Source organism: Halichoerus grypus, chromosome 2 (assembly GCF_964656455.1).
Source record: "Halichoerus grypus chromosome 2, mHalGry1.hap1.1, whole genome shotgun sequence".
Lineage (NCBI taxonomy): Eukaryota > Metazoa > Chordata > Mammalia > Carnivora > Phocidae > Halichoerus > Halichoerus grypus.
Window position 1 is genome coordinate 101,844,982 of NC_135713.1, and position 26,894 is coordinate 101,871,875.

A 26,894-nucleotide genomic window follows, 5' to 3' on the forward strand; every position below is an offset into this window, starting at 1 on the left:
CAAAAACTGAGCAATCAACATTTCTTGTTCCCATGTCACCCTTCTGAGCACCTCTCTGCCTGCCGAATTACTGAGGCCATTGCAGTTGGATTCCATTTCTGCACTCCAGGCACGGGATCAGCCCACCAAGCTGGGGTGGCCTCATTCCGGCGATGGCTCCCGGTACCAGCTGCTTCCTGTTGGCGGTGTTGCTTTCTGCAGGTTGTAAAGCCATCACCTCCTCGGAGCGGATGTGCACTGAGGTGAGTCTGAACTATTTGTCCTTACCCAGGTTAAACTGCCTGGAGATTCTGAGATTCAGCATGCAGTCCTATCTGAGCCTTGGCCTCCCAATATCCACTGTCTTTATAAGGGTGACACGGTGTGTAGCAGTTTTTCTTTAGAGTGAATAAGGAGCCCAGGGGATGGGCTCAGCCAGGGGATGATCTGGGAGATTCTTCACTGGAAGAAGTGAGTGTTTTCCTCCTCTGCAAACAATTCCCTAAAAATAATCCTGATTGGGGGTGCCTGGATGGCTCAGTCGTTAAGCGTCTGCCTTTGGCTCGGGTCATGATCCCAGGGTCCTGGGATCAAGCCCCGCATCAGGCTCCCTGCTCAGCGGGAAGCCTGCTTCTCCCTCTCCCACTCCCCCTGCTTGTGTTCCCTCTCTCGCTGTGTCTCTCTGCCAAATAAATAAAATCTTAAAAAAAAAAAAAATGATCCTAATTGGGACATAAGATACCAGCAGGGTTTCAGGGCAAAGGACAGCCCTCCAAACGTGCTTTCAGCATGGAGGTGCTCTTTGCCCAACATCCTAGCATAAGGCCACTACCCCAAACAGTTTTCTGGTTTCCTGGAGATTAGGGAAGATGGCCTGTGCCAGGTTTTAGAGCATATAAAGATCACTCTGAATGAGTCTGGCTTTCTCCTTGCATTGGACAGCCCTCCATCTGTTTTATTAACCCACAGGAGTAACACTGGAGAATAGGGCCAGATTGCATCTTCTGTTTTGGCCCATAACAATATTTACCAACTTGTGGGAAGTTCTTGGAGAGGATGGTGAGAGAAAGGAGAAGGGCCTCAGTCTCTTGCAAACGTCTAAAATGTTCCAATGTTCCTCCCACTGAGAAACTTTTCACAATTCTGGAGTCTAGAAGTCTAAGATCAAGGTGTCGGCAGGGTTAGTTTCTTCTGAGACCTCTCTTATGGGCTTGTTCTCCCTGTGTCTCCACATCGTCTTCCCTTTGACGTGTCTGTGTCCTGGTGTATTCTTCTCCTAAGGACACCAGTCATACTGTATTAGGGCCTATCCTAATGATTTCATTTTAACTAGATTACCTCTTTCAAGACCCTCTTTCCAAATAAAGTCACATTCTGGGGTACTCAGGTTAAGACATATGAATTTGGGGGCAACACAAATCAGCAAACAAAAGAAGGGGTCAAGGAAGAGGTTTTTATCAACCCCAGAAGGCTACCTCCTCCTCATTCAGGTTGGAAGGTCAATTACACACAGACATGCAGGGGACATGTTAAGAGGCTCGGAGTGGGGACACCACCTCCTCAGTGATCAGGGAGGTATGCCATTCACTATCTGACAACATCCTCAGGTAGGATAGTACCACAATTAAATTCCAGCTCACTGGGAAGCAAGCTCTTTTAAATGCCCCCCTCTTAAGCCTACCAGTCCAACTCTTAAATCCCTGCATTGCTACAAAGCCCATGTAGCCCTCCAGAGGCCCACAAGGGAGTCCTGGGAGATTCTGGAAAGCCCGTGGAAATACTAGACCATCTCACTTCCTGTTGAGGACACTAGGTTCCAGAGTTGCCAATTCCTTTTTGCAGGTGGCCCAGGCTTTGGCAGGGAAGAGGGGAAAGCAGCAGGGTGAGCACCCTAGGCCTTGTGCTGCCTATTCCACAGCCCCCCTGACACTCAGGTGGCAGAAGTGATGCTGAGGGTCCCAGGATCTCCAGGCCTGGCCCTATGCTGCAGCAAGAGCTTTCTCTTTTGGGAAAGTCAGGCGAGGCTGAAACCTTTCAATACAACAACCTCCTTGCAACTCTCCCTCTGAAAGGACCGATTTTCAATGTTTTGGAACCAATGCAATTAACATTGGATCTATACTTTCGTTTACATCCTTTATCGTGTATGAGTTCTTGGTAACAGGATTCGCAGGCTGTTTCCTGAGCGGTCACTCTCTGTGACTCCTGGGACGTTGCTAGGGGATACAAAGATGAATGAGAGTTTGGTCCCAAGGTAAGAAGGGCTGCTGGGAAGTGCAATAAAAGTGGGAAGGATAGGAGAGGAAGCTTTGGGTTGAAGGGTTTGGCCTTTTTTCAAGTGCAGATCACCGCAATTCGCCCAGGCCTCCCCCTCACCTTACTTTCCTCTTTTGTTCTCCCCTCTAGGTTAAGCAGATTTAACCACACACTGTCTATGTGCTCCTGTGGGCCCCATTAGCTCACCAGGCCCTATCCTGAAAACAAGGCTTTTGTTTTGCTTTGTCTGGAGTTTAATAAGCCTTTTACTGAAGTAAAACATACATACAGAAGGTTCCCCAATCCTAAGTGTACAGTGCAGTGAGTTTTCACCAAAGGGAACACACGCATGTGACCGGCACACAGATCCAGAAACAGCACATTCTCCGAAGGCCCTTCATGCCTCTTTGCAGTCACTAGCCCCCGGGGGCATCCAGTACTCTAACTCCCATGACCAAAGAATGATTTTGCCTCTTTGTGAATTTTATATACAGGAGACCACATGGCATGTACTCTTCTGTGTCTGGCTTCTTTTGTTCAGCATTAAATATATGACATTTACCAAAGAGGCTGCGTAGAGCAATCATTTGTTTATTTTATCACGTATTGTATATTTTTTGTGTATTGTGGTAGTCTCTTATATTAGTAAACCACTATTTATTTATTCATTCTACTGTTAATGGCCATTTGCCTTGTTTTCGATCTCTTGGCTATTATAGATGCTGCTGCTTTGGACATTCATATCTATGTCTCTAGAAAAGAGATGTGCAAACCTTGATTAGGTGGCGATGTATTTGGTCATAGGGTATACATATATTTAATTTCAGTAGATATTGCCAAATGGTTTTCCAAAGGGTTGGTACCCATTTATACTCATTGGCAATGTATATGAGTTCTGATTTCTCTGTATCCTCACTAATAGCCTCACTATTGTTTAAGAATGTTAACCATGCTGATGGATGAGTAGTAGTATTTACTGGGATTTAATTTTTATTTTCCTGATGATTAAAGTGAGTACATTTTCAACTTCATTGGCCATTTGCCTATCCTTATGTGTGTGTGTGTGTGAGAGAGAGAGAGAGAGAAAGAAAGAGAGAGAGGGAAGTGCTTCTTCTTTTGCCCATTTTCCCTTGGGTTATCAGTCTTTTAAAAACTGATTTGTAAGAGTTCTTTACATATTGTGGACACAAGTCCTCCGTCAGATTACAAATATCCTCTCCCATTCCATGGCTTGCCTTTCCACTCTCCTAATGATACCTTCTGATGAACAGAAGTTCTTAATTTTAATGTAGATTGTTATTGTTCCTTTATTTTCAGTGAATTTCTGTCCTGTTTAAGAAATTTTTGCCTACCCCAAGGCCATAAAGATATATCCTATGTTTTCTGAAGGTATACTTTGTATTTATTTCTATTGCTAGGTTTCATATTTACATCTACAACCCACCTCGAATTGTTTGTTTGTTTTTGTATATGATGTGAGGTGGGAGTCAAGATGAATTTTTTAGTAAACTTTTTATTTGAAAAATATTTCAAACCCAGACAAGTTCTAAAAATGTAATGAACATCCATAAACACTCCATGTGGATTCTTCCATTGTTATATTCTACATGTTCTCTGTGTGTGTGTGTGTGTGTGTATCATAAGTAACAAAATTAGAGCCATGACCAGGTATTTGGAGGCTGACAAATGTGCAAAGTATAACTGGAATAAGTGTTCTGTGATTTGAATTCTAGTAGCACTTTAGATGCACTCTTGAATAATTACTTTGGGGTGTAGACACAACACTTCATTTCAAATGGGCTCATCTTGGCTATCCTGTCCCCTCAAAACTATGGTAGGAGGCAGTCCTTCAGTCCTGGGGAGGGGTGGGGAGTGCTTAGTAGAACTTCTTGTCAGGAGAACTCCAAGTTCACAAGTTCACAGATACAAACGCTTCTGCAGAGTTGTCAACAAGGACATGATGTTGTGATGATTCGGAGAAAGATGATTCTCGTCTCATGACTACTCAACATACATTGTCTCATGAATCCTCAGAGCTGGCCCACAAACAAGGTTATCCCCCATCTATAGTTGGGGAAAAAGAAGGCTCAGAGAACACAGTTTAGTGGTTGAGAGCTGGGATTTGCCCCCGAGCAGTCTGACTCAAGACAAATAGAAAGTGAACTGCATATAACTGGGATGCCCTTTGCCTGGAGGTGTCAGTTGTAAGACTGGGCCCTCCTGGGAATGTTTTCTGTTGAGGGAGCAATTATTACTCTGGGATTTGACGCGTCACACTGCCGTCTCTGGATAGAGGAGTGAAAAATGGCAGGAGGGTCAGTGTTTGTCATCCCAGACTCCTCGTGCGGGGGTAGCTAGCCGCCGTGGGTGCCAAATGCAGACGAGATGCTCATTGGAGAGGTGGGAATCGGCACGCGGTGAAACTCAAAGGGCTCAAAATTAGAAAATGATTTCAACACTTTCGAGAAAAGAAAATGCAGTGGGATAGCAGGAAGTTAGAGATACAGTGGAAGGCAGCAAAACAAGATCTTGATTGAAAAAATGCAAATGTATACCTGGGAGGGAAAGGGATCGCAAACACAGAGGTTGCACTTGGAAGCCCTGCTCTGCCGAAAAGGCACAGCTCCGACAGGACGCTAGGGATAAAGTGGTTGGTGCAGGTCCCAGTGCACACGGGGTCCTGAGTAATGCCCCGACTGGGAAGGTCGGGGGGAGGCCTGGGACGGCTTCTGTGAATGCCCCACAGCCTCGCGCAGCCCTGTAGGGCTGCATGAGTTCACCGCAACAAGGGACCCATCTGCCATGGAACCAGCCAGGCTAGGAGAGAGAAGGTCATTTCAGACAGTGACCTGGCACTGAGGGCTAGAGAAGGAGAGCTGGTTTCATAGGAAGTGCTCATGTGGAACTCAGAGGAACCACAGGGGCTGCACAAGCAGTGGGGGTGTCTGCCTGGAGAAGCAATGAGCACGTGTCCCTGGCAGACAGCCCCGCCCTGGGCAAAAGGGCAATGGTCACACAGTGTTCCCTTTCTGCAGCCTGTCCCTTCCTTCTCTCTTGCATTGCCATTCTGCGGTCCCGGAATCCCGTGCTCTGCTAATCGCACTCCCACAAAGTTTTGAGATGGATCCTCACAGTAAGCAGGACACAGCTTCATTCATGCAGTATTTCTGCCAAAAATGTATAACTTGCATCAAATCATGAGGAAAGACATGACCCCCAAGTGAGGGACATTCTGTAAGAAATGAGGCTGTGTTCAGTAAAAAAAAAAAATAGGAGAAGAAAAGATGGCGGAGGACTAGGGGACCCTATTCCAACTGGTCCCCGGAATTGAGCTGGATATCTACCAGACCACTCTGAGCACCCACGAAACCAGCCTGAGATGTAAGAAGATCTGGATCTCTACAAACAGAATATCGCAGGCGGTTGGTTTCAAGGTACGAAATGGGGAGCCGTGATCCTGCAGGCAGATATCATAGGATAAATGACAGCGGGAGGGTGCCTGGCCGTGGGGATCCTACACCGCCGGTGAGTGACAGCCTCACGCGCTGGGGACGGGCACAGACTCGCAGACCGGTAGTGGAGGGGAAAGGACTTTAGGGCAGCCCCCGGGGCGGAAACCTGGAGCGGTGGGGTCGCGGGCATGCATGCGCACGAACTGGGAGTGGCTGGCGGTTTTAGAAGCACAAAGGGCAGAGACGTACCCCGACCTGGAGGCAGGACTGGGGGCGCTGCGGAGGGGCGCACAACCCAGGACACTGCAGTTTATAGCAGCACAGACAGAAACGGAGATGGTGTGGCCTGGAGAGCTCACTGAAGAACAGACTGAGGTCTCTCTGCTCGGAGGCAAAGGGTTGGAAACGGTCTCTTCTGCTCTGATGCAGAAAGCCGCCAGGGAAAGCCGCCAGAGAACAAAAGCCCCCAAAACTGATTCCGGCTGAGCCCATCCCCCGCCACAGGGGCGCAGGGCAACTCCGCCCAAACAGGGTTGCCTGAGTAACAGCGCAGCAGGCCCCTCCCCCAGAAGACAGGCTGGGAAAACAAGAGGCCAGCAACCCTAAGGTCCCAAGAAGACAGGTGCATCTTGCTTGGGTTCTGGTCAATAATTTGGACTGTCTACATTCCCTCAACCACCCATCAACAGAATGACTAGGAGGAGGAACCCCCAAAATAGAAAAGACTCAGAGATTATGACTTATGCCGCAGATTTACAAATGGATGCAGATATAACCAAGATGTTGGAGATGGAATTCAGGCTAGCAATTGTGAAGACAATGGCTAGAATGGAGAAATCAATTAATGGCAACATAGAGTCTCTAAGGGCAGAAATGAAAGCTGAATTGGCAGAACTTAAAAATGCTATCAATGAGATCCAATCCAATCTAGATAATCTAACAGCTAGGGTAAGTGAAGCAGAAGAAGGAATAAGCGACCTGGAAGACAATATAATAGATAAAAAGGGAAAAGAGGAGGCCAGGGAAAAACAACTCAGAATCCATGAAAATAGAATCAGAGAAATAAGTGACACCATGAAGCGTTTCAATGTCAGAATAATTGGAATCCCAGAGGGAGTGGAGAGAGAGAGAGGGCTAGAAGATGTATTTGAGCAAATCGTAGCTGAGAACTTCCCTAATCTGGAGAATGAAACAAACATTCGCGTCCTAGAGGCAGAGAGGAAACTCCCAAGATCAAGGAAAACAGGCCAACACCGTGGCATGTAATAGTAAAACTCGCAAATCTTAGAACCAAGGAAACCATCCTAAGGGCAGTGAGGGGGAAGAGATTCCTTACATACAGAGGGAGGAACATCAGAATAACGTCAGACCTATCCACAGAGACCTGGCAAGCCAGAAAGGCCTGGCAAGACATATTCAGGGTACTAAACGAGAAGAACATGCAGCCAAGAATACGTTATCCAGCAAGGCTTTCATTTAGAATGGATGGAGAGATGCAGAGCTTCCAAGACCATCAGAAACTGAAAGAATATGTGACCACTAAGCCAGCCCTGCAAGAAATATTAAGGGGGGTTCTATAAAAGGAGAAAGACCCCAAGAGTGATATACAACAGAAATTTACAGGGACAATCTATAAAAACAACGTCTTCACAGGCAACATGATGACAATTAATTCATATCTTTCAATAATCACTCCAACGTGAATGGCCTAAACGCTCCCATAAAACGGCACAGGGTTGCAGATTGGATAAAAAGACAGGACCCATCCATATGCTGCCTACAAGAGACTCATTTTGAACCTAAAGATACATCCAGACTGAAAGTGAAGGGATGGAGATCCATCTTCCATGCCAGCGGACCTCAAAAGAAAGCTGGGGTAGCAATTCTTATATCAGACAAATTAGATTTTAAACTAAAGTCTGTAATTAGAGACACAGAAGGACACTATATCGTTCTTAAAGGGTCTATCCAACAAGAAGATCTAACAATTGTAAATATCTATGCCCCCAACATGGGAGCAGCCATCTACATAAGCCAACTGTTAACCAAAATAAAGAGTCATATTGATAACAATACGTTAATTGTAGGAGACCTCAATACTCCACTCTCAGCAATGGACAGATCATCTAAGCAGAAAATCAACAAGGAAACAAGAGCTTTGAATGATACATTGGACCAGATGGACCTCATAGATATTTACAGAACATTCCACCCTAAAACAACAGAACACTCATTCTTCTCGAGCGCACATGGAATTTCTCCAGAAAAGACCACATACTGGGTCACAAATCAGGTCTCAACCGATACCAAAAGACTGAGATTATTTCCTGCATATTCTCAGACCACAATGCTTTAAAACTGGAACTCAATCACAAGAAAAAATTTGGCAGAAATTCAAACACTTGGAAGCTAAAGACCACTCTGCTCAAGAATGTTTGGGTCAACCAGGAAATCAAAGAAGAACTTAAACAATTCAATGAAATCAATGAGAACGAAAACACATCGGTCCAAAACCTATGAGATACTGCAAAGGCCGTCTTAAGGAGGAAATACATAGCCATCCAAGCCTCACTCAAAAAAATAGAAAAATCCCGAATTCACCAACTAACTCTACACCTTAAAGAACTAGAAAAAAAGCAACAAACGATGCCTAAGGCACACATTAGAAGAGAAATAATAAAAATTAGAGCAGAGATCAATGAATTAGAAACCAGAAACACAGTAGATCAGATCAGCGAAACTAGAAGTTGGTTCTTTGAAAGAATTAATAAGATCGATAAGCCACCGGCCAGACTTATCCAAAAGAAAAGAGAAAGGACCCAAATTAATAAAATTATGAATGAAAGGGGAGAGATCATGACTAACACCAAGGAAATAGAAACAATTATTAGAAATTATTATCAACAACTATATGCCAATAAACTGAGCAATCTGGATGAAATGGAGGCCTTCCTGGAAACCTGTAAGCTGCCAAGACTGAAACAGGAAGAAACTGACAACCTGAATAGGCCAATAACCAGTAGCGAGATTGAAGCAGTGATCCAAAACCTCCCAAAAAACAAGAGTCCAGGGTCTGATGGATTCCCTGGGGAATTCTACCAAACATTTAAAGAAGAAATAATACCTATTCTACTGAAGCTGTTTCAAAAAATAGAAACAGAAGGAAAACTTCCAAACTCATTCTATGAGGCCAGCATTACCTTAATCCCCAAACCAGGCAAAGACCCCATCAAAAAGGAGAATTTCAGACCGATATCCCTGATGAATATGGATTCCAAAATCCTCAACAAAATCCTAGCTAATAGGATCCAACAATACATTATAAGGGTCATCCACCACAACCAAGTGGGATTTATCCCCAGGATGCAAGGATGGTTCAACATTCGCAAATCAATCAATGTGATAGAACACATTAATAAGAGGAGAGAGAAGAACCATATGGTCCTCTCAATTGATGCAGAAAAAGCATTCTACAAAATACAACATGCTTTCCTGATTAAAACTCTTCAGAGTATAGGGATAGAGGGAACATTCCTCAAGTTCATAAAATCCATCTATGAAAAACCCAGAGCGAATATCATCCTCAATGGGGAAAAGCTGAGAGCCTTTCCCTTAAGATCAGGAACACGTCAAGGATGCCCACTCTCACCACTATTGTTCAACATTGTACTAGAAGTCCTGGCAACAGCAATCAGACAACAAAAAGAAATAAAAGGTATTCAGATTGGCAAAGAAGAAGTCAAACTCTCTCTTTTTGCAGATGACATGATACTTTATGTGGAAAACCCAAAAGACTCCATCCCCAAATTAATAGAACTCATCCAGCAATTCAATAATGTGGCAGGATACAAAATCAATGCACAGAAATCAGTTGCTTTCTTATACACTAACAATGCAACTGTAGAAAGAGAAATTAGAGAAACAATTCCATTTATAACAGCACCAAAAACCGTAAGATACCTCAGAATAAACCTAACCAAAGAGGTAAAGGATCTATACTCTAGGAACTACAGAACACTCATGAAAGAAATTGAAGAAGACGCAAAAAGATGGAAAAATATTCCATGCTGGGGCGCCTGGGTGGCTCAGTCGTTAAGCATCTGCCTTCGGCTCGGGTCATGGTCCCAGGGTTGTGGGATCGAGCCCCGCATCAGGCTTCCTGCTCAGCCGGGAGCCTCCTTCTCCCTCTCCCACTCCCCCTGCTTATGTTCCCTCTCTCACTGTGTCTCTCTCTGTCAAATAAATAAATAAAATCTTAAAAAAAAAGAAAAATATTCCATGCTCATGGATGGGAAGAATAAACATTGTTAAAATGTCTATGCTACCCAGAGCAATCTATACCTTCAATGCCATCCCGATCAAAATTCCAATGACATTTTTCAAAGTGCTGGAACAAACAATCCTAAAATTTGTATGGAATCAGAAAAGACCCCAGCTCACCAAGGAAATGTTGAAAAAGAAAAACAAAGCTGGGGGCATCACGTTGCCTGATTTCAAGCTATATTACAAAGCTGTGATCACCAAGACAGCATGGTACTGGCACAATATGTCTATAAGACATATAGACCAATGGAACAGAATAGAGAACCCAGATAAGGACCCTCAACTCTATGGTCAAATAATCTTTGACAAAGCAGGAAAAAACATGCAATGGAAAAAAGACAGTCTCTTCAATAAATGGTGCTGGGAAAATTGGACAGCCACATGCAGAAGAATGAAACTCGACCATTCTCTACCACCATACACAAAGATAAACTCAAAATGGATGAAAGACCTCAATGTGAGACAGGAATCCATCAAAATCCTAGAGGAGAACATAGGCAGTAACCTCTTTGACATCGGCCACAGCAACTTCTTTCAAGATACATCTCCAAAAGCTAGTGAGACAAAAGCAAAAATGAACTTTTGGGACTTCATCAAGGTAAAAAGCTTCTGCACAGCAAAGGAAACAGTCAACAAAACAAAGAGGCAAACCACAGAATGGGAGAAGATATTTGCAAATGACACTACAGATAAAGGGCTGGTATCCAAGATCTATAAAGAACTTCTCAAACTCAACACCCAAAAAACAAATAATCAAGTCAAAAAGTGGGCAGAAGATATGAAAAGACACTTCTCTGAAGAAGACATACAAATGGCTAACAGACACATGAAAAAATATTCATCATCATTAGCCATCAGGGAAATCCAAATCAAAACCACATTGACATACCACCTTACACAAGTTAGAATGGCAAAAATGGACAGGGAAAGAAACAACAAATGTTGGAGAGGTTGTGGAGAAAGGGGAACCCTCTTACACTGTTGGTGGGAATGCAAGTTGGTACAGCCACTTTGGAAAACAGTGTGGAGGTTCCTCAAAAATTTAAAAATAGAGCTACCCTATGACCCAGCAATTGCACTGCTGGGTATTTACCCCAAAGGCACAGATGTAGTGAAAAGAAGGGCCATATGCACCCCAATGTTCATAGCAGCAATGTCCGCAATAGCCAAACTGTGGAAAGAGCCGAGATGCCCTTCAGCAGATGAATGGATAAAGAAGATGTGGTCCATATATACAATGGAATATTACTCAGCCATCAGAAAGGATGAATACCCAACTTTTATATCAACATGGATGGGACTGGAGGAGATCATGCTACGTGAAATAAGTCAAGCAGAGAAAGTCAATTATCATATGGTTTCACTTATTTGTGGAACATAAGGAATATCATGGAGGACATTAGGAGAAGGAAGGGAAAAATGAAGGGGGGGAAATCGGAGGGAGAGATGAACCACGAGAGACTATGGACTGAGAAACAAACAGGGTTTTAGAGGGGAGGGGGGAGGGGGGATGGGTTAGCCCAGTGATGGGTATTAAGGAGGGCACGTACTGCATGGAGCACTGGGTGTTATACGAAAACAATGGATCGTGGATCACCACATCAAAAACTAATGATGTATTGTATCGTGACTAACATAACATAATAAAATTTTAAAAATAAATAAAATAAAATAAAAAATATACATCTATCTCAATGCCATGAGAGTCAACAAAAGGCTAAGGAATTGGCACAGACCAAAGGTGCCTAAAGAGCCATGAAAACTAAATGCAATATGTGAATTTGGATTAGAAAAACAAAATTACTATAAAGGACAATATTAGGACAATTGCCAAAATGTGAATATGAACTGTATGTTGGACGATAATATCGTATCAATGTTCAATATTCTGAATTTGGTAACGGCACTGTGGTTACAGAAGAGACGTCCTTGTTCTCAGGAAATTTAGGGGTAAAGGGACATGATGTCTGCAATTTACTATCAATAAAAAAGAGAATGAGAATAGCCTCTGTGTGTGTGTGTGTGTGTGTGTGTGTGTGTGTGTGTGTAGCTTAGGACATTCTCCTAAATGTGCTTGATTTTTAAATTCTCTTATAAGCTGCAATTCTTGTCATTTGCCTCTTTCTCCCAGGAATCAAGGGCAGAGAGTTCATTGCAGTTTATACCTAACTAGAGATTAATGTATGACACAGGCTCATGGTGGATTCTCAGTACTCTGTGGTAGTGTTATCCACTGGTTCTCGGTTTTTCACTGGGTTGAAACTGAGCTTTTTCATTTATCTGCCTTTGAATTTGCTAGAAGCTGCCTCAGGCCATTGGCTCAGTAGAGCTCCTGCTGGATCCTCAACTTTCTGAATTACATTAATGCAGTAAAGTGCTTAGTAAAGCACAGAAGAGGACTAATTTAGGTGTCATGGGCACTTATATATTCAGGAGAAGGAGGGAATCACCAGCATGGTGCCTTTTGCTGAAGGAACAGAAAAGAGCAAGACGACTCAAGGGAAGGTCCCTTTCTCCAAGTGTATGTGACATCTGTTATGCCAATGGAGACCAGAAAAGAGAAATGTCTTCTCAAAGCTACTCCAAACCGTAGCAGCTACTGGGGCAGCTACTGGGCCTAGCAACATGTGTTTTCCCCACCAGTCGGCTAAATCTAAGTTTAAATGCGAAGTGTGCATTTCAAGGACATTAGGTGGATCTGAGGCAGTGCCTAGAGGCGTCTGGGTCTCTAAAATGGGTCTGAAGAATGAATTGCAAGGGAATAAAAACAACAGCACTTCATTAGTGACATTCATAATATTTTCACAATATAGAAGAAAACTGGTGATTTCCTATAGATGAGCATGCTCCATGTCCCTACAAAAATGAGCACCACTATGCAGAAGTGAGAATCGAGCGGAAAGCAATTAAAACATGTCCACAACACCAGGCTTCACGGTGAAGGACAATGTGCTCAGTCTTCTGTTTCCAGCTGAGCGGGACTGTTCGCAACTCAGTTTGAGGACAGCTGTGAGCTAGAGTCTGCTGGGGCAGGTCTTGCCCAGACCAGGACAGTCTCAGCGGGGTCTACTGTGTGGTGAGGGCAAAGGCAGGTCTGAAAGGGTGGATGAAATCACGTGCAGTCTGACATGATGTGGGAGATGGCCCCCAGGGGCACCTTCCTGCAAATCATTTCTTTCTTTCCCAGGAGCCTCCTCTTGCAATATATACCCCATCAGACCTTCATCCTACCCCACACCCCTTCATCCTAAGGCAACATCCAGATAAATTATGACCAACCCCTTCCCATTTTTACCTAGCTGGTCCAAGATTTGTGAGGCAGGGCATCTAACAAGCAGTGATTAGCAGATTTCTAAATACTTGACTCCCGTGGGGCACAGGATGAGGCAGTCCTCTGAGCTTACATGCATGGCTGCGCCCCAATGCTAGGGTCTGGGATCAGCAGCCTGTGGTTCCAGAGATCCAAAACGGAGGCATGCTTCAAAGTTGCAAGGCCTCACGACCTACGGTCTGTGCCACACTGCTAGTTTGTTTAAACGTTGTATTAAGAAAAAAAATGTTTTTTGATGTAGTGTTCAATGATTCATTAGTTGCGTCGTATAACACCCAGTGCTCATCACATCACGTGCCCTCCTTAAATATTAAGAAAATTTCTAAGCAGATACAGAAGTAGTTAGTTACAAGGAACCTCCGTGAATATATATCTACATTCAACAATCAGCAATATTTTGCCTGATTTCACCTAACCACTCCTCCCCTCCTTTTTGCCCTATTTTAAAGGAAATCCTCAACATCAAGTCATTTTATCCAGAAATACTTCAAAAGGCTTCTCAAAAGAATAAGAATGTTGCTCTTATAATTAACAAAATTCACAATTCCTTAACATCTTCTAATATCCTGTCCTCAAAGTTTCTTGGTAGTCCATAAAATGTCTTTTCCTAATGCTTTATTTGAATCAGAATCAAAATAAGGGGGTTACTGTATTATTATTTGGTTTTATCTCTTAAAGAACTTTTATCTCTTTGTCACTTTTGACAGGAGCAATCTCCTCTTGTCCCGCGCCCCTCTCTCTCTACTTCCCTAACACCATTCACAAGGCCATAGAACAAAGGCGGTAATTCTATAGACTGCCCCACCTTCTGCATTTGGCTCACTGCTACCTTGTGGTGCTGTTTAACTTAAATCCGTCATATCATCTGTAGACTATAAGTAAAGTCTTGGATGCAAATTTAATTATGGGGGGAGAGCGGAATTGGGAGAGGGACGAATACCTCATAAGCAGTATTGTGTACTTAATATTGTCTCACATTAGAAAGTGTGTAATGTAGGATTGTCTTGTTTTAGTGATGCTAATGCAGAGTTGTTTGTTTTCAGACTGAAATAAAACATTTCCATGCATCCAAAATCAAAACTATGAAACAAAGTATGATCGGAGAAGTCTTCTTTCCTTCCCTGTTCCTCCATCTGGTTCCTTTCTTCCTCTTCAAGGCAATGAGTTTTGGGCTTTTTTCCATGGTTTCTTTTTGCAAATATAAGAAAGGCACAAACCTTTTTTACAGAAAAGGTAGCATAAAATATGCAACATACTATATACCATATACCATGTACTACATACCATACGTGTACATTCTGTACCTGGCTTTTTACACCTTACAATATACCTGGATATCACTCCATATCAGCACGTGGAGATCTTACTCATTCTGTTTTCATTTGCAGATGGTTCCATCTTGTGAACGTACTGTATTTCATTCAACAAGTCCTATATGGATGAATAATCTGGTTATTGCCCATCTTTTGGTATTACAAAAATTACTAAAGTAAATAATCTTCTGCATGAGTCACTTTGTGCCTTTGCAGGTATATATTTGGTAAAGATTGCTGGAAGTGGGATTGCTGCTCAAAGGATAAAATGTATGTAATTTTGCTAGTCAATCAAATTACCAACTCTGACATGAATTTACATTGTTTCTCTCATCAGAAAGAAGCCAACAACACATATAACTGTGAAAATTTAGGTCTCACAGAAGTTCCCAACACGCTACCAAATACAACAGAATTTTTGGAATTTGGCTTTAATTTCTTGCCTACACTTGAAAATACAACTTTCAGCAGACTCGTAGATCTTATCTTCTTGGACTTAACCAGGTATGTATCTGAGTTCCTTGTCTGTAGTTGATGTTTTACTTATGTAATAACACAGCTTGCATTCAAATTGTTTCCAGGACCTCCTTTTGGGAGCACAGGGACACTCTGTCTATCCTGCATGTTTACTCTTTCCCATGAAATGTTTTTATGCAGGTGAAATGTAATATTTCAAAAACCCAGTCAGTGGAGAGAAAAGTGGATTATTTTCAAACTAGATTGCATCAGCAGTGTTAAGAAGTTCTAAGGAATACTGATTTAAAAAAAAAAAACTGAAGGGCGCCTGGGTGGCTCAGTTGGTAAAGCAAAGGTCATGATTCTGGAGTCCCGGGATCGAGTCCCACATCGGGCTCCCCACTCAGCTGGGGGTCTGCTTCTCCCTCTGACCCTCCCCCCTCTCATGCTCTCTGTCTCCCATTCTCTCTCAGATAAATAAATAAATAAAATCTTTAAAAAAAAAAAAAACTGAAAACAAATCTTGTATTAAATCAGATGCCATAGTTTATTCTTGGGTGATGACATTTTAAGAAAAATTTACAGGAGAAACACATAAGCTACTAACTTTTTCCTCCTCTAAATTGAGAAAAGAGTTCTGTTATTTAATTTTAGAAGCTGAATCAGGATTCCAAATGCTGAACCAGTGTTTGTGAACCAATGGACAGAAGTATCACAAGAAAATAAGGGAAGAAAACAGAAGGGAAATACAGCCTGCGTGTGTGTGTGTGTGTGTGTGTGTGTGTGTGTGTGTAAGACTGGAACGGGAAAGGGCTTTGCATGTGGATGGGGTCTGCCTCCCTTGCAGCAGCTCTATTTCTTTGGTGGTTCAAGTTGAGCTTCTGCAGAGTGGCAGAGCATTCACATCCCTAAAACTATTTCAACTTTATAACCACCCCTGGGAGGTAGGCATGCTGAATATCACAGTCCAACTCATGTTCAATGAGGAAATGGAGGCTCAAGGAGATTTTGTGAGTTTGCTTAGGGTCACAGAGTAAGGGAACTGGGACTCTGCTCTCCTGACTCCCAGTCCAGAGGCCCTCAGAGGACCCCAGGCCACCTCCACAACCAATATTCCACGGGCTGCCTGCCCACACTTCACTAAGACGAAGCCTTGGCCTTTCAGACAGGGACAGAGATCAGTCTACTACCTACCCATTGTGCCCTCGAGACATTTACTTTCTCTCTACTTTACCATTTCTCATTTTTAGATGGAATGGGTTTGACCACATTTCTAAGGACTGCCTGGGGCCAGGAGAGCTTTTCCAGCTAGAGGACCCTAGGTTTCCTCTTCTGTTATTTTCAAACGGTGATACAAACATGACCTCGTACTTTCTAAACTCCCTCTCCTTAGCTCCCCCAGCCCCTGCCTCTTACCTGGCCACCAGTCAGACGCTATTTTTATTACTTTAAACAGCCACTGTTTCTTTAGCTTTACCAACATGTTTTCTGTTTTCTTTGCTCATTCTTCGTCTTGCTTTTCAGACTTTCTCTTGGAACAATTTTCCTTTTTTCCTGAAGTAGATATCTAACAATTTCTTTCGTGAAAGTCTGTTAGCAGTAAACTCCCTTGGTTTTTGTTTTGTTTTTCCAAAAATGTATTTCCTGCGTGATTCCGAGTTGGTAGTTGTTTTTCTCACCCCATTGATGCTGCCGTTCCATTCTTCCCTTGTCACTGTTAGATAGTCACCTGTCTGCGTAATCACTGCACACACAGGTAATCTTTCCTCTCTGGGTGTTTCCAGTAGTTTCTCTTTGTCTTGGGCACTCTGTAATATCACAGTGCTGCACTGTGTACATCGTTGGGCTCCTCGAATCTGCAAACGGTGACTTTCATCAATTCTAAAATATTCTAGCCATTATTTGTTTGAAACTTGGTTTGCTCCCATTCACTCTTTCATCTCCTCTCGTTCTCTGATTCATATTGCAGCTTCTCATCCATTCTCCATATATGTCAATATGCCCTTTTTGTTTTCTACCTCTTTGGTGGTTTGGACTATATTCTAAGTAATATTTTCACATCTACTTTTAGTCCATTAGTATCCTCTTCAGCTGTGTCTAATCTCTTGTATAAACTGTCCTTGGTTTTTCAATTTCATTAACTTCCTATCTCAGTAAATTTCAGTGACTTCATTTTACAAATATATCACATCAGTTTTAATAAATTTTTCCTTCATCATATCATTGGTTCACACTGTTTCCTTTAAACATATCAAACACATGTTTGATAGAAATATATTTATTATATATTCTGATAATATATATCAGGTACTCACGTGTTCTTTATAAATCATATACATATTATCAGATATACCTCATAATTCTAGTATCTGTTTGTTTTAACCTGATTCTGTAGAACATTTTTTAAAAGGATTTATATATTTGCTTAAGAGAGAAAGCATGAGCAGGAGGGGCAGAGGGAGAGGGAGAGAGAACCTCAAGCAGACTCACGCTGAGCGCAGAGGCCGACACAGGACTCCAGGCCGTGAACCTGAGATCACAACCTGGGCTGAAACCAAGAGTTCGACGCTTCAGTGCCTGCACCACGCAGGCCCCTCCGTAGAACACTTTTTAAACTGACTTTGACTAATTAATTCCCTTATGTGTTCAGCGAAATGTTACTTTGAGCTCATTTATCATTTGAAACTTGATGTAGATCTTTGTTTAAAATACTTTCCTGGAATTAGACAATGGTATTATGGCTATAGAAAATAAGCCTATATTTTTTTGGAGATGCATAATGAAATATGTACAGGATATCTAGGATCCAATTTAAAATAATTCAGGAGGGAGAGGTAGGAACAGAAGAAGCAAAGAAGTATATATGGCAAAATCTCGAGAACTATTGCAACTGTGTGATAGATAAATGAAAGTCTATTGCACTATGATCTTTACTTTTATGTAAATTTGAAGGTTTTCCATATTAAAAATTAATTAAGTAGGTACATTACTCCCGAAGAAATTTTTGTTTACTTCTGCCAATTACCTGAAGTCACTATCATTCTGGAGCCACTTGAAACTCAATTTTCTCCAGAGGCTTCTTTTGGGTGGTCCACAGAGGGAACGTCAACTCGGGCCATGGTCCTTATGAATAGAAGCTTATGGTTAGAGACTCTCAGAGGAGGCCTCTCTCATTATTGTTGTTGTTCCATCCAGAGCTCTGGCCAAGAAAAACACATATCCTCAAGGTCATCCTGTATGACCTTTTTTTTTAAGGTCATCCACTGAAAGGTTCCCTTTTGAGGGTCTTGGCGGTTTGCAGGTTTTTGATATGACCTCCTACCCTGCTTGGACCCCAACCTTTGTCTCCTGCCATGGTGCATGTCATGGCTTATTACAACTCGGGCTCTAGGCCACCAAGGACTGGCAGATATTGGCAGATATGACAAAGCTAGCTCTAGGGCTCACTTGCTCCTAGGGATTCCAACTTCTTTTTCTAAGGGAATTAGAATTCTAAGGAATTCCCTTATTGATCTCCAGGGGAGTTCTGTGTGTGTGTGCGTGCATGTGTGTGTGTGTATGTGCACGTACATGCTCGCACCTATGTGTGCATGCATAATCCAGTATTTTCAGATTCAATACCAGGATGAAAACTCTAGTGTTCCATATTTCTATGGAGCATTTTCATATGTATCATTTGACTAACAGCTGTTCTACAAAGTACTCATCATTTCTATACTTTATAGATACAACAAAAGAGGTTGAGATAAGTTGTGATTTGCCCAGAATGACAGAGATACATATATTATATATCATATGTTATCTATTATACATTATATATAACATGCTGTAAATTACTTAAAATAGTAAATAGTTGGATTTTGCCTACAATCAAACCGCTAACTGTTCCCTAGATTCTAAACACAAACCTCAGAGAGTTCAATCCAAAGGGGCAAGATATCTGGAAAAAATTCTAAATCAGAATTTTCAGAATTGAGGCTAGCCATTAATTCAACAGATCATCTGTTGGTACTGAAGAAAGTTTTTATGTTTTATTTTAAGTAACAATGTATACTGTTTTTACTAAACACAAAAGATGGCTTTGTTAATATAGATCACTGGGATAGTTTTTCTTTTTTCCAATTAATTATTGTTAAATGTTATTACCTTTTCAAGGTGCCAGATCAACTGGGTACATGAAGACACTTTTCAAAACCATCATCAATTGAACACAATTGTGTTGACTGGAAATCCCCTGATATTCATGGCAGAAACATCTCTTAATGGGCCCAAGTCGCTGAAGCATCTTTTCTTAATCCAAACAGGAATATCCAATCTTGAGTTTATCCCAATGCACAACCTGGAAAACTTGGAAAGCTTGCATCTAGGAAGCAACCATATTTCCTCCATTAAGTTCCCAGAAAACTTCCCAACTCAGAATCTGAAAGTTCTGGATTTTCAGAATAATGCTATACACTACCTCTCTAGTAAAGACATGCATGTTCTGGAGCAGGCCACCAACCTAAGCCTTAATTTCAATGGCAATGACATTAAAGGCATCGAGCCTGGAGCTTTCCATTCAAACATCTTCCAAAGTTTGAAATTTGGAGGGACTCTTAACTTGTCTGTTGTATTAAAAGGTCTACAGAACTCTACTACTCAGTCTCTCTGGCTGGGGTCATATGAAGACACTGATGACCAAGACCTTACGTCAGCCATGTTTGATGGACTTTGTGAAATATCTGTTGAAAGCATCAATCTACAAAATCACTATATCTCTGATATCTCATCTGCCACATTTCGGTGCTTCACTCAACTCCAGGAATTGGATCTGACGGCAAATCACTTAAATGAGTTACCCTCTGGGATTGAGGGGATGAAGGCTCTCAAGAAATTAGTTCTCAATGTAAATCATTTTGACCAATTGTGTCAAATCAATGCTGCCAGTTTTCCATCCCTTACAGACCTCTCTGTCAAAGGCAACATAAGGAAACTTGACCTCGGTGCTGGGTGTTTGGAAAAACTAGAAAATCTTCAGAAACTTGATTTAAGCCACAGTGATATAGAGTCTTCTGACTGCTGCAGTCTTCAGCTCAAAAACCTGGCCCTCTTACAATACCTAAACCTGAGCTACAATGAGCCTCTTGGTCTCCAGAGTCAGGCGTTCAAAGAATGTCCTCGGCTAGAAGGTCTAGATTTGGCATTTACCCACTTGTACATTAAGGGTCCACAAAGTCCTTTCCAAAACCTCCATCACCTACAGGTTCTGAATCTTTCTCACTGTCTCCTGGATACTAGCAATCAGCACTTTCTAATAGGCCTGGTGGATCTCCGCCATCTGAATTTACAGGGGAATCACTTTCAAGATAGGAGTATCTCAAAGACCAACCTACTTCAGACCTTGAGCAGCTTGGAGATTCTTATTTTATCCTCCTGTGACCTCCTCTCCATAGACAAGCAAGCATTCCAGAGCCTTAGGAAATTGAATCATGTTGACTTAAGCTACAACAGCCTGACGGGCAATAGCATTGATGCTCTTAGTCATCTTCAGGGAATCTACCTCAATATGGCTGCCAATGACATCCACATCATCCCATCTCATCTCCTCCCCACCTTGTCCCAGCAGAGCACCATTAATTTAAGTCACAATCCCCTGGACTGCACTTGTTCAAATATTCATTTTATAACATGGTACAAAGAAAACCTGCAGAAATTTGAGGGCTCAGAGGACACCAAGTGTGCGAACCCCCCATCTTTAAGAGGAGTTAAGCTGTCTGATGTCAAACTGTCTTGTGGGATTACGGCCATGGGCATTTTCTTTCTTGTAGTATTTTTATTCTTGGTTGCCAGTCTGCTCATTTTTTTAGTTAAATTCCTTCTGAGGTGGAAATACCAACACATTTAATGCTGAAGGTTTCTAGAGATGGCCAGTCAATGTGTTCAGCGAAAATGCCCCAAGTAAAGGAACTGTTGTCTGTTCCTTTTCAGTCTGTCAGACTTTTTGGACTGGTTCCTGCAGCTGGGCAGGGATTCGCTGTGCTTTTCTGAGTCCGAGAGCTAATGAACCTTCCTGGAACTTAAACTGACTAGGGCTGGGGGGCCCAACCACAGCTGTGAGAGATCCAGAGCCATTCCTTCACATGGAAGGTGGTTGGAGGACCCGTGGCAGGGAAAGGCCAGGAGAAGAATGCACTAGGAGGCCATCTCCCTTCCACTTGTGGGCACCCCTCGAAGCAGCTCCTACCCTGACCCTAAAAGATAATCAACTCTTCCAACTAAGCAGCGCTGACAGCCCCAGCCCAAACTCTGTCTCCCACAGCTTGGACATCATGCTTGGCTCTGAGTCCCCAGTAAGGCAGTCATTTGACAAACGTGTTGAGGATAAAGTCTCAAAGCTTATTTTAAATGAAAAAGGGGATACATGGTGAATGTAAAAGAAGAGGCCGAGAAATGAATCTTGACATCAAATTGACTTCACTAATCTCCTTAATCCTTAGGCTTCTAAGGCCTCTACAAAGCCGCTAGGGTGCAAATAGCTACAAAAAAAAAAAAAAGCACCCCCACCAGCCCCCCATCCCCCAAGGTCTAGGAGTTTAGCTACATTGGCCACCCTCTCTTCAGAACCCTGGAAGCACCTTCTACCTATCTGGGGTGTTTGCTCTTACATTACAAATCCTACCTTACGCATGGGCTGTGGTCCAAATGCTCTTCTCATTTGGATGTCTGGTCCTTAGAAGCTTCTCTCCCACAGAAACTATGAAATAAATGGTGGTTTGTTTCCCAGGCCAGCTCTCAAAAGTCTGTTCACCTGGGACAGCAATTGAGACAGCACATTTACGTTGAAAACCAGTGGAAGAAAACATTGCTGTACGCTAGCTGTCCAGAACACAATAAGCTGGCTTACTGAGTTTCCGGTGAGGCTGGGGGTGTCAGCAATGGTTATACCAGTGGAAAAGAGAGGACAAGACCATTGAATGTAGAGAGACAGAAAGGCCAGGGAAGGGGGAAAGTGTTATGACTTAGGCCTTACAAGGCACAAAGGGTCATTCTCACGTAGGGCTTGATCTTCTGCAGTCTCAATGGCAGATAAGATTGGAACCTCTTGTCCTCAGGTGTTGCATACATATGGCCTTAAGTTCTATAATGAATTTTAGGCTAGAGGTGGTAACTTAGAGTTATGAAAATCTGATAGGCTATCAAAATAAAATTAACTTTCATATCCAATCGGAATTTGTTAGCCCTTCAGATGAGGGCATAAGAATGGGACATATTAACAGAGTGGAAACGTGGGGAGCAAGCTCTCTTTACCTCTGTATCCCCAAGAACAGCAAGAAAGACAGGAAATAGTGAAGAAATGCCACAAACCTCTACTGCAAACGCTCTGCTAGCCTTAGGGGAATTTTTTTATGTAGTCCTGGATGGGAAGCCAAGTTTTCTCAGAAGTTCTTGGTTAAGAACACAAGGTGGGGGCCAAGGGAAAGCGAGCGAGGCACTCGCCTTGGGTGCAAAATTTAAGGGGGAAACAAAAAACTCAGTTTTAATGCAGTATTGTAAAAACTTTAATGAAAGAAATACATGGTAAATAAAATATCAACATTTTTAAAAACAGGATCCATAATAATAGTCCCATGCTGAACCATATTAGAGCTGAGGCAAAAGGAAAAATCAGTAATACTGATGCTGCCTTTATTTAAAATTTTGATATTTTGTTCATGGTTGATAATTTGCGTCAGTTTTTTTTTTTTTAATTTAATGTTGCATTAAAATATTACCTTCATTACTGAGTTCTTTGGTGCCCCCTTAAATTTAGCACCCAGGGTGGGTGTCTCACTGGCCTCACCCTGTTCCCACCCTGAGGAATGCTAAGAAGTAGGGATTCTCAGCTAACTCCCAGGCCACAGTTCATCCAGGGCCTATTAGCAGGCATGTGATCTCAGTTTTACTCAGAAGCATCTATCCCTTTCCCCTCACTGTCTGGCAGCAGGTCAAAGTGTCCAAGAACTTACACCTTGTTGTCCAAGGTGTTGGTAACTTCCAGCTCCTGGGATCAAAGGCATCCTTCCTTCAAAGCCAAGAGAGGTGGCAGAGATGAATGAGTACCATATCCTCCTGAGCTCTAGGTGGCCTGGACCTGATGAGCGAGGGCAAGCTGAGCACCACTCTGCTAATGAAATGAAACATCACACAATTAGCTGCTTTAATTACCTTGGATATCAGTGCTTGGGAAAACAGGTGCCTGAAAAGGAAGTTTTCCTCAGCTTTCCTGAGGGAGCTGCAATCATTTAAACATGTGTATGGAAGGAGAAAGTAAGTGCTAGAAATATGAGGAGATTGGGCTTCACCCATCATCTACCTTTCTTCCTTCCCAGGGCCTGCGATGGTGGGGCACCATTCTGAGAAGGCCAGTTCGAGGCACTGCTGGGTTGGTATTGGCCTTGAGTCTGGCAGCGACCGAGGCCTTTTCTCACTGAGTCCTGGGCTCAGGAGGGACCTGGCACACAAGTGGGCATGGCTGCCTTGGCCAGGCTCTGTCGGTGTGCAGTGTGTGTGTGTATGTGGGGGGGTCTTCCAGGCAGCTCCCTGCCCGCTGCTATGGGAAAGTCCCCTCGTTCCGGGGACCTGGAGGCAACGCTGGTTTAAAAGTTCAGGCAGCCAACCCTCCCAAGTCAAGAGAGAGCACCCCTGCCGACTAGAGCACCCCATGCACCCCAATCTTTTGCCAGAGCCACTCACCTCTGAGGAGTCGGGGGGGAAGGGAGCAGGACACACAGTTAATTTGTTTCATTGATTGTGTTCATTTGCTTGTAGCAAATTAGATGATCCGCTCTGGAAACTCTGGGAGATGTTCCTGGTAGTGACCCTGAAGATGCAAAAACCATGCTCACTGTTTCCCCCCTCCCTCCCTTCTTTCTCTTTCCTTTTTCTTTCTTTGTGGTCTCCTCCCTTCTTTCCTTTTCTCCTTCCCTCTCTGTGCTTCCCTCCTTTGCTGGTCTCATGCTTTCCTTCCTCCCTTCTTCTGTATCTCAGAGTATGGGAGTTCACACTCTATGAATCCCGTCTAAGACAGAACCAAGGCACCGAGTTCCCTGTGCATTCCAGCAAATTCAGGCTCTTCCCTGACTTCAGGATTTAAGCTGCGGATAGGAAATGCTAACTGCTGACTTACCACTCCACAGCCATGCTGTTCCCCACAGTAGTTCATGTGTGAGAACAAAAACTCAAGTATTCTGTTCAGGATATCCAGGATGCGGATTGCATCACATGAAAGTCGGTGGGGTCCTAAGGCCCAGCCAAATGTAATTGCCCGTCTTGCTTTCATTTATCAGGCGCGCGCCCCTTCCGTGTCATGCAACTTGCTATTCCATAACTGCACACTGATCTAAGGCTTTGTAACAGCTCCTCTGTTTTAAGCAACAGTAAATTCACCCGCCAAAGTCAGAAAGGGAGTTTTTTGATAGCTGCTGTCAATTTTATTGCTTTATCCTGGTTACTAGGATAGAATCTGGAGACATGGTGTGTTTATCGGTTTTATGTATCACATGTTGTTACTGCTCTGACAAGCTACTCCTATAAAAATGTGTTATTATTGCATGTTGGTAGCTCAGTGAGCTGACCCTGCATTTCAAAGTGTACTGAAGCAAATAGCATTGAAGTCCATAAAAGCTGACTGGCCTCCATCACAGAGGACTCTCTGCGTGAGCTGCAACTCCCACAGTCTGGTGGTAAATTATCCCTTTCCCTGCAGCCAGCAGCCATCATTGCTAACCGAATGCAGCACAGACCCAAACACAGGCATTATCTGTAAAATTTCCGGACAGGAAACTGTCATTGTAGTCCTACTGGTCCAATTCCCCAATAAGTATCATTTGCAATTTTGAAGTTTACAAAAGTATGAGATGAATGGCTTTTAAATGTTTTTGTATAAGATGCAAGAGGGGCAGCTGACATGGTTTTCTCCCTTGACTGCTAAAGAAAAAGTTAACTTGGGTTACAGCAAGAAAGAGTGTGATTAGTTCTAAGCAAGTCACAACTGGGGATCCTGGGTGTTTAACTAGAATCAATCGCGTGGAATGTGAGGAGTTAGAATGTTTAATAGGGGAAGGTGGGGTTAGCTTGAAGGCTGCAGAAGAATGGGCCAGCCAGGTATGGCTCCCAGATACTGACTTATCACCAGAATCATCTGGGGGATTCATTACCAAACAGATTCCTCTGCCCTACCCCTAGATGTTGGAATTGTGTTAGACTGGGTTTGGCTCTAGACTCTAAGCCAAACGATTTCATGCGAAATATCCTTCCCTAATCTTAATTTTATCAACCAATAGTGGAGTTGTATGTTAAGCTCCATGAGTCAAATGAGTTGAAGAACTGCTCCATATTCTCTAAAAGGAAATTTTGTAACAAAATGGGAATAAGGGGCTAAGGAGCCTTCGAATCCAAGGGTGAGACATCCTGGGGCGTGAAGCCTATTAGTCTCTTGCTACAACTGCTGGGCAGCAAGACTCTGCTGCTAAGCTCCCTCACTCCCCCACCTAACCCTCCACCCGCACTCCCATTCCATCCCATCTACTTACAATATGAAATCAGTTGAATAATGCTGGTCTTGAGGAAGGAAAGAACTAATCCACGGATTATTTTTAAAAAGTCATTATTGTTCATGAAAAATTAAACAGTGAACTTCATTGAACTCTCATCCCCCCAAATTGAGATATTCTCTAAGCATGTGACTGTTCAAGACAAGGTATTAGATCCCACAAAGATAAGCAGAGGACAGGTGGTCACCAGAGTATCCATCCATCTCCTCCTTCTCCCTGCATGTTCATTCATGGGTTTCCTCAACAGCTTGGATCTCCCTTCTTTGCTTTCTCTTATCTTTGGAAACAACCTAAATATTCATTAATAGACAAATGACTTAATAAATTAGGTGATGTGAACATCATCATGTTCTATATTCTTGGGTGGGAAAGGAACAATGGAAACCTGTTGGTATGACTAGGAATTAGAGAAATACAACTTAAAATGAGATAAAGGTTTATATCTATTAGTCTGGCAAAAAAGAACGAGCTGAATAATAGCATCGGTGGGATGTGGGGTTATAGGAACTGTGTGCATGGCTTATGGCTGTAGATGGGTGAAGCCATTCAAGAACCCTGTGACAACAATTAGTCAAGTCAAATATGTGACCCACAAATTCTGCGAGGGTATATTTCCCAAGAAAATCTCACATTTCCACAACAATATTTAGTGTGGCATTATTTATGGAGGGGGACGTTCAAAGCAGTTTGAGTGTTCATCACTGGGAAAATGGGTAGGTACATGTGGAAGACACCCACCATGGGTATTATACAGTCGTCAGAAGCAGTGGGTTAGAAATAGCTATAGCAATGTATTTGAATCTTAAACATACGGTGTTGGAGGAGGTCATCGATAGGACATGACTACTGGTTGACCCATGAGCTGGACCTGCGCCATCAGAGGCTCCTCACACCCTCCCCTGTTCCTGGAATGTACACTCTACCCACCATTCCCACAATGGGAGCTGGTTTGAAGGAGCAGTCTGGGGAGAGCCACGTTCTGTTGATCTGGATGGTACACAAAACTGAACCCTGTTAAGACCTCTATACAAACTTTTAAGATTCCGGCACATGGGTGCAGAGATCTACTTGTCTGTGGCCACCCAAGACAAGCCTCATATGCAAGTTTCCTTGCTTATTAAATCTGCCACCTACCAATCTGGACTGGTCTGCCTCTTCCTTCCGTTTCTCCTCCCTCTTCAGGTACAGAGGCCAGTTTGTGAACCAACATAGA

At 42.9% G+C, this 26,894-nt stretch overlaps 1 protein-coding gene across 1 annotated transcript; it reads left to right on the forward strand.

Annotated features, from left to right (window-relative positions):
• On the forward strand, nt 1-26,818 carry CD180 (CD180 molecule). Its single transcript, XM_036106778.2, has 3 exons — nt 1-242; nt 14,992-15,158; nt 19,266-26,818. The coding sequence occupies exons 1-3, from the start codon at nt 153-155 to the stop codon at nt 20,992-20,994; spliced, it is 1,986 nt and encodes a 661-aa protein (XP_035962671.1). The 5' UTR covers nt 1-152; the 3' UTR covers nt 20,995-26,818.
• The last annotated feature ends 76 nt before the right edge of the window (nt 26,819-26,894 follow it).